The following is a 12550-nucleotide window of genomic DNA, read 5'->3' as shown; positions in this document are numbered from 1 at the left end:
GGAAAATGTGAGACGAGCCTTTGTGTTCTTTTTGGTCAGCAGTGGTTTTCGCCTTGGAACTCTACCATGGATGCCATTTTTGCCCAGTCTCTTTCTTATGGTAGAATCATAAACACTGACCGTAACTGAGGCAAGTGATGCCTGCAGTTCTTTAGATGTTGTTCTGGATTCTTTTGTGACCTCCTGGATGAGTCGTTGATGCGCTCTTGGAGTAATTTTGGTAGGCCGGCCACTCCTGGGAAGGTTCGCCACTGTTCCATGTTTTCTCCATTTGTGGATAATGGCTCTCACAGTTGTTCGCTGGAGTCCCAAAGCCTTAGAAATGGCTTTGTAACCCTTTCCAGACTGATAAATGTCAATTACTTTGTTTCTCATCTGTTCTTGGATTTCTTTAGATCGCGGCATGATGTGTGGCTTTTTGAGATCTTTTAGCCTACTTCATGTTGTCAGACAGGTTCTATTTAAGTGATTTCTTGATTGTACAGGTCTGGAAGTAATCATGCCTGGGTGTGGCTAGTGAAATTGAACTCAGCTTTCCAAAAAAATTGGTTAATCACAGTTAATTCATGATTTGACAAGGGGGGGCAATTACTTTTTCACATAGGGCTAGGTTGATTTGGATAGTTTTTTCCCTTAATAAATGAAATCATCATTTAAAAACTGCATTTTGTTTTTACTTGGGTTGTCTTTGTCTGATATTAGAATTTGTTTGATGATCTGGAACATTTAAGTGTGCCAAATGTGCAAAAAAATAGGTAATCCGTAAGAGGGCAAATACTTTTTCACAGCACTGTATAGCACCTTTCTAGTCTGCTAACCTCTAAAAATGCTTTTAAACTACAAGTCACATTCACCCATTCATGCATGGTACTATGTTGTTCTTTATTTTAAAATGTATGCATCTTGCTAATGATCCCCATTTTTATTAAATGTATCTGTAATCTGATTAACCGTTTTTTATCTGTAACTATGGAATGCATTTACCTTTTTTCATATACTGATTACATAACTCAGTTGCATATGTTATGTTACTTCCCAAGCCTGCCAATAAATCCTGCATAATCTGCTTTTAAAGCTTTATTATGAATTACACAACCTGGGAAATGTTATTATCAGGACACAAACATGAGATACATTTCTGTTTACTGCAGTACAAATAAATTAACTAGTGACACATTTTAGGGGTGGAAATTATATATAAGTACTTTATTGTATACAAAGTACAGATACAAGTACAAATATAATACCAGAAAGCATTAACAGAAAGGAAAGCCATTTTAATCTTCCACATGAGTTTATCAATAAGTTCAGCTCAGTTCTATATATCTAATATCTATTGCCACATACTATGTTGTATATTAGTAGTGCAAAGTTTTGTTCACAACGAAATATTTTGAGAACAAGAAATAGGTTAATATATACCATATGAATATATATATATATATACATATGTAAGTATGAAATATATAAACAATTGACTGTATATGGTAAATCAGACTTAATATGCACTCACAAGGCAAGACCAACACACAAATGTGCACAAATGTATTATAAAATGAATTTACGAACATTAATGTATTTCTTTTTATCTAAACCTCTTGGTAAACACAGCTGTGTATTACAATTATTATCACTTGAAATATATGTCAGAAAACAAACATAAAATTAGGGTTTGTTAAATTTCTCACTGGCTCTTGCTGAATAAAACTGAACATCTGCACTGACAGCACAGATTCTGCATGAGGGCCGCTCTGATAGTTTGATCCCTGAGACCATAAATGAGAGCACTCAGACACCTTGGAAGGATATTCAAGCACACAAAGCATACATTGTAAATACGCATAAGGGCCAATCTCCCCACTATTCTAGCAAAGGTTATGATGATGTTAGAGGCAAAGGTGGAGGTGAGAATCAGGATTAGCTGAATCATGTGAAGCAGGAGAGTCTGAAGAGCCTTTCTGGCTGATGCTTTGTCTGTTGAGGCAGACCTGGCTACGAGTGCTACACCAATGTAGGTGCCGATGATTACCACACCTATTGACAGAAACAGAGTGCTGGCATACACTTCTTCAAAATGATTAAACACTGGTGAAAAAAAAATTGCCTCTTTAGAGCAAAAGACACCCATCTGCATCAGGGAGAAGTCTGTCAACACATATAACAACATAAAACTTCGAATGAGGATGTGAATTAAACTGATGGCCCACACCACTGCAATGGCTATGCCTGTGCTTCTCATGTTGAAGACAGTAGCATGCCTCAGTGGATAACATACAGCCACATATCTCTCAAGTGACATCACAGCCAAGGTGAGAGGGGAGATGTTATCTGTGAAATTTGAGAGTAAGATAAGGAGACCACATGGCAAATATGTCAGTTTTATCCGTAAGGCAGCCAGTAAGTAAAGCAGAACTGATATTGCCATGTGAGCGATGTCTGCAAAGAGCAAGTTGTACAGCAGGATGTAACGAGATGTCTCACAAAACACCTGCTTACTCCTCAGGGTGAACAGCAAAACACAATTAATGTAGAGAAAAGAGCAGCTTGATCCCATGGATAACATGCCAAACATCATTACCTCCTGTGCTGTGAGATATTGTAGACCAGCAGTGATATTGGTCTTGGGCTGCAGCAAAGACAACATTACAGTACATGTAAAGAAAAAAGGCTTCTTTGGCTTGCTGTAGTTGTAATAATAAACTGTATAACATACAAAGCAAAGACAAAACAGTTAAAAATTACCCATCAGCACAAACACCTGTTGAGTGTAGAAGCCCAAGTTATCCATCAGTGTTGAGCAGTGAAGTCATGACGTCAGAGGCCATGTTCGTCTCCACCAGGGAAGAGCTGGTGTGGAGCTGTCTTTTCATGCAACATGCAGTATATATACTGTTTCCTCATACTCACTTCACAGGACACCATTACATCAACTTAGTCATGATATTAGAAATGAGTGATGTCATCTCTATACTATTGTCTTTTTCCACTTCTTCCATTTGTTTTTTTAAACTTTTTTTGGCATTCAGTGAACGTATCAATCATTTAAGTAGTTCTGATTATTATGTGAATGTGCAGTTAGTATTATACTCAGTACAGTTAATATAATTTGGATGTAATGCTTTATTTTACAGGTCCCCTAATTTTATACTAATTTCCTGGAATTCCTTTGAGTATTTAATGGTTAATATTTAGGACATTTGGTACAAAGTATAAGAAAAACATCTAGATTAGTTGGTAAGAACCCACTCATTATAAACTAAATGTAGCTGCTGTGTAAAGGTTAAAACACAATGCCACTGAATGGTGCATGTCAAAGCAGCATTCCAGACTATTTTCGACTAGTTTCTTCTTTTTTAACACCTACACTGGCAGCAGCAAGGTGCGTATTTATTTTATATTTTTTGCTGTGCTTGGAGCACTTATGGGCATCAACCTTTGTACAGTGGATGTGTAGCCTCCAGCCACCTCCAAACCAAACCACCTCATCCTGATGTTCCTGCAATCATCGCATTTCATTCATGTGTAGCTGAGACTGGCCCCGGAACCTGCATGACAATCACAGGTGTTTTTTTTAACTTATGAAGCTTAGCTAAAGTTCAGACAGGAAGACCACCTTTTTTGTATGCTCACGTCATAGTTTTATTTCTCATTCTTCTTCTCACAGCTCATACTGATATTTCCTGAGCATCAATTGACACATCAGCTGTTCACATCACCTGGTCATGTCTAACCAATAGCACAGTGACACACATTCGTTGTCAGCCTATCATATTGTAGCTGTCTTTTAAATGTTCTCCTTCTCTGCTCAGGTGCTCTCTTGATGCTGTTTTGTGCAGCCCACCACCTCCTCATCACCACCCAATCTTCAGATTCCTCAATGCAACACTTCAACCTCATCAGCTGATCAGTTTCAGCCTCATGATGACTTTGTTGTGATTTGGCCCGAGATTGATTGATCGAAGTCATCAGCCACCACCAGTGTCTGGACACCATGGGAGGATCTATCATGCTGATGCTCAGGATTTACGTCCTTCGATTCAAAAATTCTCCGTGCAGAGTCCAGGCGCCAAAGACTTTGACAATACCTAATCATTAATATCATCTGCATAATAAACATTATTTTACTTCATTCTCTGGTCTCTCCTGATTGAAATGTCATGTTGCTGTTAGGCGTTTCAGTCATTCAACCTGCGTTTCCTCATGGTGTAGCACAGTACGTTGTAAGCTCTGGTATTTTGTTTGTTTGTACATTGCATCGTTCGTGCTCACCATTTAGCAAAAATACTCTGTTGTATTTTGCAGCTGTAGCGGACTGATTGGTCCCAAGTAGTAAACGCAGCAACCGCCTGTTACCTGTGAAGTTGACCAGTGTTTGAGTTTGTACACTTGGTTAAAAGAGCGAGGTATGTAAATTACCGTCTTTGAATAAATGAAATCTGTGAGTTGCAGTTGATGGCTATTTTGTACAGGCCTTATTTAGTTAATTAGAAAGGTGAATGCGTAAGGTTTTTTGTGTTGTTGGTTTTTTATTTATTTAACTGTATTGAATATAATGTGTTTTGTATTGCTTTTATTAATTATGTAGAGTACTGTTTCATATTTGTATGGCTTGTATTTGTGCTTTGTTTAGTTTCACGGTGCTGAATGAAATTAAGAAGTTGAATCCATCAGAGACTCTCTGCCTTGTTTTTCATGAGACCAAGGGCTGCTACATCGGATGTTTCCCTTCTTTCAACATCATACGCCCTCCTCCAGGCAACCCAGCTGAGGCTGATCAGACCCCAGCTTGTATCTAGATTGCCAGCAAGCTTCTTTGCTCCCCGTGGTTCTCCTCTTTTGAGCCACAACCATCTTGAGGCTTTCTCTGCCACTTTGGTTGTATATTGTGGATGGCTCTTCCCTTCCTTGCTCCTTCGATGCCCAGCAAACAGAAGCCTCTGGACAGGAATCGGGCTGCAAAACCTCTGCATTCGACCTCTACTGGTAGACACCTTGCTATGTATCAGGTTTGTTGACACCCACTGACCAGTACCTCGTATTTTATGAATTTCCTTACAAAGGCCTCTTCTAAGCAGTCTTCTGAAAGTACTGTCAGCTCTAATAGAACCACTTGTTTGGTGGACTTGGATGGGAGAATGTCTGGTCTCAAGGTGGTGATCACAATATGATTTGGAAAATTCAATTGCCAGTCAAGGTCCACCAACAGCTGCCAGTCCCTCGCAGAGGCCAGAATGGCTGCACATGGTTTTGCAGTGGGTCTTGGCTGTCCCCCAGCTCTGATGGTGGTGATGGCTAACCCTCCATCTGTATTGTCCCTCCCCCATTGCTTTTGAGCAGTTGCTCAGATTGTGCTCCAGTGTCTCATGCTTGGAGCACAGTGACATGCTGATGGCTCCACTTTGCCCCACAGGTGTAGATTTGACAGGCTGGGGAGCACATCATACACCGTCTGGATAAAAACCGTGGTCTGCTGTGGTTCAGCTTCCCACAGCTCGACCAAGGTCACCCGCCTCTCAATCGTGTTCTCCCATCGTGTCCACACCCCCTGTTGCCTCATTCCCACTGTCCTGCACAATCTCCCCTCCTCAGCTGTTGCTCTCACCTCTTTCTGGACTAAGCAACGCCTTTCCTTCCCTTCGGTGGTGTCAGTGTGGGGAGTTGAAAAGGATCTCAATCCAGCCCTGCCTCTCGTTACCACTCCTACAAGCCTGCTGTGATGCAGTCGTGACTCTTTTTGCTGAACAGCCTCCTCTGCCCTCCACTTCCTTCTTGTCTTCACTTGAATCCCAGCTTTGGTCATGTTTGGATGAATGGAGCCTCTGTAATGCATAACCTATCTGGTTCTCTTCACTTTGGACTCCTCTTCCAAGGACTTTAGTGGCAGTTGTAGTTTGTTGCACTGTCCATGAAGTACAATGCTGCTCTGGCTCTTTGGAAGTCCCAGCCATCGTCTCAGATGTCCGCCAACTTTCCTCTCTATGTTCTCAACTGTTGAGATCACCACTTCATAAACGAGGAGTGGTAACAAATTTCTAGAAAGAATGCCATGCTGATACAGTCATGATCTATATTTCCCTAACAGGCCAGGCCGGTCCACTGACTTCAGCCAGCAATCCAACTCAGTGCAGGTTGACTGCATGGAAGCTACATCCCTTAGGGTGCTGTCAAACACTTTGCCTAAGCTCTTAACAGACTTCTCATAGATGGTTTGGGTGGTTGCACCTGCAGCACTAAACCGGAACTAGTCATCCACTTATCCTCTTCTCAGCACCATTGATCTCAACTTGTTGGCGTGAAATGCATCCAGGCCCACTCCATCAGCTTTTTGAGTCTCTACATAATCAGCTTGGTGTTGTGGATTCTCACCTCTGGTTTCTTCAGTGGGGCCCTTTGGCACATTTCTTAATCTCTTCTCCAAACCGTACAGATGCAGTGCTGATGATGTATTCATGTTATTTATCAATTTCAAAATAAATGTGTTTAAAATGTGGTTCTGCTGACAGACAGACTCTCCCTGCCTTTTTTAAAATTGATTTTATTAATTTTATCCATAATAAAAGTTAACAAGGGATCTACCAGATCATGAAGAGAATACTTTTTCTAATGAATAAAGAAAGTTTTTTATGGTTCTATTGTTTAAAAATTCTAAATGTTGTACAAGAACAATGTCTAGTTGCAGCAAGGATCTAGCTGCGCTTAAATGGTAAATGGACTGCACGATATATAGCACCTTTCTAGTCTGCTAACCTCTAAAAATGCTTTTAAACTACAAGTCACATTCACCCATTCATGCATGGTACTATGTTGTTCTTTATTTTAAAATGTATGCATCTTGCTAATGATCCCCATTTTTATTAAATGTATCTGTAATCTGATTAACCGTTTTTTATCTGTAACTATGGAATGCATTTACCTTTTTTCATATACTGATTACATAACTCAGTTGCATATGTTATGTTACTTCCCAAGCCTGCCAATAAATCCTGCATAATCTGCTTTTAAAGCTTTATTATGAATTACACAACCTGGGAAATGTTATTATCAGGACACAAACATGATATACATTTCTGTTTACTGCAGTACAAATAAATTAACTAGTGACACATTTTAGGGGTGGAAATTATATATAAGTACTTTATTGTATACAAAGTACAGATACAAGTACAAATATAATACCAGAAAGCATTAACAGAAAGGAAAGCCATTTTAATCTTCCACATGAGTTTATCAATAAGCTCAGCTCAGTTCTATATATCTAATATCTATTGGCACATACTATGTTGTATATTAGTAGTGCAAAGTTTTGTTCACAACGAAATATTTTGAGAACAAGAAATAGGTTAATATATACCATATGAATATATATATATATATGTAAGTATGAAATATATAAACAATTGACTGTATATGGTAAATCAGACTTAATATGCACTCACAAGGCAAGACCAACACACAAATGTATTATAAAGTGAATTTAGGAACATTAATGTATTTCTTTTTACCTAAACCTCTTGGTAAACAGAGCTGTGTATTACAATTATTATCACTTGAAATATATGTCAGAAAACAAACATAAAATTAGGGTTTGTTAAATTTCTCACTGGCTCTTGCTGAATACAACTGAACATCTGTACTGACAGCACAGATTCTGCATGAGGGCCGCTCTGATAGTTTGATCCCTGAGACCATAAATGAGAGCACTCAGACACCTTGGAAGGATATTCAAGCACACAAAGCATACATTGTAAATACGCATAAGGGCCAATCTCCCCACTATTCTAGCAAGGGTTATGATGATGTTAGAGGTAAAGGTGGAGGTGAGAATCAGGATTAGCTGAATCATGTGAAGCAGGAGAGTCTGAAGAGCCTTTCTGGCCGAGGTTTTGTCTTTTGAGACAGACCTGGCTACGAGTGCTACACCAATGTAGGAGCCGATGATTACCACACCTATTGACAGAAACAGAGTGCTGGCATACACTTCTTCAAAAACTTTTAACATTGGTTCAAAAAAAAACGCCTCTTTAGAGCAAAAGACACCCATCTGCATCAGGGAGAAGTCTGTCAACACATATAACAACATGAAACCACGAATGAGGATGTTAATCAAACTGAAAGACCAAACCACTGCAATGGCTATGCCTGTGCTTCTCATGTTGAAGACAGTAGCATGCCTCAGTGGATAACATACAGCCACATATCTCTCAAGTGACATCACAGCCAAAGTGAGAGGGGAGATTGTGGCTGTCAAATTTGAAAGTAAGACAAGGACACCACATGGTAAATATATGAGGTTTATCCGTAAGGCAGCCAGTAAGTAAAGCAGAACTGCTATTGCCATGTGAGCGGTGTCTGCAAAGAGCAAGTTGTACAGCAGGATGTAACGAGATGTCTCACAAAACACCTGCTTACTCCTCAGGGTGAACAGCAAAACACTGTTAATGTAAAGAAATGAGCAGTTTGATCCCACGGATAACATGCCAAACATCATTACCTCCTGTGATGTTTGATATTGCAGACCAGCAGTGATATTGGTCTTGGGCTGCAGCAAAGACAACATTACAGTACATGTGAAGAAAAAAGGCTTCTTTGGCTTGCTGTAGTTGTAATAATAAACTGTATAACATACAAAGCAAAGACAAAGCAGTTATAGATGACCCATCAGCACAAACACCTGTTGAGTGTAGAAGCCCAAGTTATCCATCAGTGTTGAGCAGTGAAGTCATGAGGTCAGAGGCCATGTTCGTCTCCACCAGGGAAGAGCTGGTGTGGAGCTGTCTTTTCATGCAACATGCAGTATATATACTGTTTCCTCACACTCACTTCACAGGACACCATTACATCAACTTAGTCATGATATTAGAAATGAGTGATGTCATCTCTATACTATTGTCTTTTTCCACTTCTTCCATTTGTTTTGTTTTTTACTTTTTTTGGCATTCAGTGAACGTATCAATCATTCAAGTAGTTCTGATTATTATGTGAATGTGCAGTTAGTATTGTACTCAGTACAGTTAATATAATTTGGAGGTAATGCTTTATTTTACAGGTCCCCTAATTTTATACTAATTTCCTGGAATTCCTTTGAGTATTTAATGGTTAATATTTAGGACATTTGGTACAAAGTATAAGAAAAACATTTAGATTAGTTGGTAAGAACCCACTCATTATAAACTAAATGTAGCTGCTGTGTAAAGGTTAAAACACAATGCCACTGAATGGTGCATGTCAAAGCAGCATTCCAGACTATTTTCTTCTTTTTTAACACCTACACTGGCAGCAGCAAGGTGCGTATTCATTTTATATTTTTTGCTGTGCTTGGAGCACTTATGGGCATCAAGCTTTGTACAGTGGATGTGTAGCCTCCAGCCACCTCCAAACCAAACCACCTCATCCTGATGTTCCTGCAATCATCGCATTTCATTCATGTGTAGCTGAGACTGGCCCCGGAACCTGCATGACAATCACAGGTGTTTCTGCTCACCGCTTTCTCTACTCACCCTAACTAGTCCCACCTGTCTCTTCCCTCCTCTGCTCTGATTACTCTGCCAGCTGCGCTGCATTACCCACTAACCTCTCCCAGTATTTAAAGCCTCTTCTTACAGCTCTACTTTGTCAGATCGTCTGCAAAGCCCACAGTCTGAACCTGTTTGCTCGCACTTCATCTGATTCCTGCTTTGTGACCCCGGACCTGCCTGTATCCTGACGACTCTTCTGCCCCGGAAACCTTCTCGACTCCTGACTACTCTTCTACCCCGGTAATTCTGACCAGCCTTCTGCCTTGCACTACGATTTTGGATTCTCCTTCAACTGTACTTCTGCCTTCTTTCATCGTGCTGTTGTGTTTGTGTTCCCCCCCACCAGGACTTCTGGACCACCCACCACCTTCTCCCTTGGATGCATCATTGCCACTGGGGGACACACACACACAGCACGTTGGACGGACCACTGGAACTCCTGTAACCCCGGTACCCCTTCACCACTGGAACCCTCACTCACTTCCAACTTCTCTTTCCCTGAAAATTCAATAAACATTCTTGTGTGACGCAATTGTGGTCCTCCGGTCATCTGTCTGATCCTTGACAGTACGATCTGACCACCATGGACCCAGCGCACATTTCCCCCAACATGGAAACCGACGAGCCTGAGCAACCCACCGCCATGCAACGTCTGGAAAACGCTGAGAGAGAGGTAAACCGCATGAGCGGCGACATTGCCTCCCTGCTACAGGTCTGCCACCAACAGCAGCAGCAGTTCCAGCAGCAACAGCAACAGGTCCAGCACCAGCAACAACAACTCGGCTTAATCGTCCAGCTCCTCACCAACCTTACCCCAGCCGTTCTACCCGCCGGCCTAGCCCCAGCCGCTCTGCCCGCCAGTCCAGCTCCAGTCAGTCTGCCCACCAGCCCAGCACCCGAGTCATCTGCCCCAGTCACTGCAGCCGCTGCTTTTGCCCCAGAACCCAAGATTGGAAACCCAGAGCGGTTCAACGGCGATTCAACCCAGGTCCGGCCATTCCTGATTAGCTGCTGACTTCAGTTCTCCTTGCAGCCAAGGACCTTTGCCACGGAAGGGGCCCCTGCATGTGCAACCTTCGACCTGTTTGCTGAGGAGATGCTGAAGGTGTTTGACCTGGATTCACAGACCACAGAGGCATCCCGTGAACTGTTTAGTATTCGGCAAGGCAGACGAACAGTTGCAGACCATTCCATCGACTTCCGAACCCTGGTAAGACGAAGTTCTTGGAACACACCATCGCTGGTGGACGCGTTCTTCCATAGCTTGGCCGACTACATCAAGGATGAGTTGGTCTCCCATGAACTGCCTTCCACCCTTGATGAAGCCATCGCACTGGTTGTCCGGATCGACAGAAGGATACAGACCCGCCGTCGTGAGAGGGGGTGCCAAAATCCACCAACCACAGGCATTCGGAGAAATTCGACTGGACCCCTGTCATCTACTGCTACCCAACCAAGCCAGCTTGACCAGTCTGAGCCCATGGAGATTGGGCGAGCCTCTCTCACTCCAGCAGAACGCCAGCGCCGCTTCACCTTAAACCTCTGCCTCTACTGTGGAGGTGATTCACATCGTGTTGCCATCTGCCCTTTAAAAGCCGAAGCTCACCGGACATAGGGGGAGTCCAGTTGAGCTCAATGACCATCCAGTCCTCCGACCGCAAAACCCTGCTGCAAGTTCACCTCCATCTCTCTGACTCAACTCACACCCTGGCTGCTCTGGTGGATTCTGGTGCCGAAGCCAACATAATAGACATCAAGCTGGCACGCCAACTGGGACTAGAGAGTCACCGTTTGACACCTCCTATTCCTGCCCGGGCGCTGGATGGACATTTACTCGGATCAGTCACTCATGTCACGGCCCCTGTCTCAATGAGCCTGTCCGGAAACCATCAAGAAACCATCCAGTTTCACCTGCTCCACTTTCCGGGCCAGCCCCTCATCCTGGGTTACCCATGGCTCCGCCGGCACAACCCTCACCTCGACTGGGTGACCGGGGAGATCAGGGAGTGGGGAGAAGACTGCCATCGAACCTGCCTGCTTGCTGCCGCCTTACCCCCACGGCCAGTACCCACCAACTCTGCTCCAGACCTTGCCAATGTCCCGGAATGCTACCACGGTCTCAGAGAAGTGTTCAACAAGGCAAGAGCCACATGGCTGCCCCCTCACCGGCCGTACGACTGTGCCATCGACCTCCTCCCTGGAACAGCTCCTCCCAAGGCCCGTCTCTATTGATTGTCTGCTCCTGAGAGACAGTCCATGGAGGACTACATCAATGACTCTCTGTCTGCAGGGTTAATCCGTCCATCTTCATCTCCTGCTGGTGCTGGCTTCTTCTTTGTGGGGAAGAAAGACGGATCCCTTCGCCCCTGCATCGATTACAGGGGGCTCAACGACATCACGGTTAAGAACCGTTACCCTCTGCCTCTGCTCACCTCTGCCTTTGAGTTGCTCCAGGGAGCCACAGTCTTTACCAAATTGGATCTCAGAAACGCATACCACCTAGTGCGGATCTGGGAGGGGGATGAATGGAAGACCGCATTCAATACACCAACAGGCCACTACGAGTATCTGGTTATGCCCTTTGGCCTCACCAATGCTCCTGCTGTGTTCCAGGCTCTTGTGAACGACGTGCTGCGGGACATGTTAAACCAATTTGTCTTCATTTACCTGGATGACATCTTGATCTTCTCCAGAAGCCTGTCTGACCACACCCGTCATGTCCAGCAAGTCCTTCGTCGTCTCCTGGAGAATTCCCTCTGTGTCAAGGCGGAGAAATGTGAGTTTCACGTCAAGACGGTGGCCTTCCTGGGGTACATTGTGGCAGAGGGAAGTATCCAAATGGATCCAGCCAAGGTGTCAGCAGTCAGTTCATGGCCAGTTCCGGAGAACAGAAAGAAGCTGCAGCAGTTCTTGGGGTTTGCTAACTTCTATAGAAAGTTTGTCAGGAACTACAGTACCCTTGCCGCCCCTCTGACTGCTCTAACCAGCACCAAGCAACCCTTCACCTGGACCCCAGCAGCCGACAAAGCCTTCGG

The 12550-nt window shown here is 43.3% G+C and overlaps 2 protein-coding genes and 1 pseudogene across 2 annotated transcripts; all 3 read right to left on the bottom strand.

Annotated features, from left to right (window-relative positions):
• Nucleotides 1-1684: 1684 nt before the first annotated feature.
• On the bottom strand, nt 1685-2536 carry LOC133993603 (odorant receptor 131-2-like). Its single transcript, XM_062432590.1, has one exon. The coding sequence runs from the start codon at nt 2423-2425 to the stop codon at nt 1685-1687; it is 741 nt and encodes a 246-aa protein (XP_062288574.1). The 5' UTR covers nt 2426-2536.
• A 2131-nt stretch (nt 2537-4667) lies between these two features.
• LOC133993602 (uncharacterized) lies at nt 4668-6795 on the bottom strand (annotated as a pseudogene).
• An 802-nt stretch (nt 6796-7597) lies between these two features.
• Nucleotides 7598-8449, bottom strand: LOC133993601 (odorant receptor 131-2-like). Its single transcript, XM_062432589.1, has one exon. It carries the CDS (start codon nt 8336-8338, stop codon nt 7598-7600), a length of 741 nt encoding a protein of 246 aa, XP_062288573.1. The 5' UTR covers nt 8339-8449.
• Between the last annotated feature and the right edge of the window lie 4101 nt (nt 8450-12550).

Source organism: Scomber scombrus, chromosome 14, assembly GCF_963691925.1.
Source record: "Scomber scombrus chromosome 14, fScoSco1.1, whole genome shotgun sequence".
In the NCBI taxonomy this organism is placed as follows: domain Eukaryota; kingdom Metazoa; phylum Chordata; class Actinopteri; order Scombriformes; family Scombridae; genus Scomber; species Scomber scombrus.
This window is presented reverse-complemented; position numbering and strand designations above follow the sequence as displayed.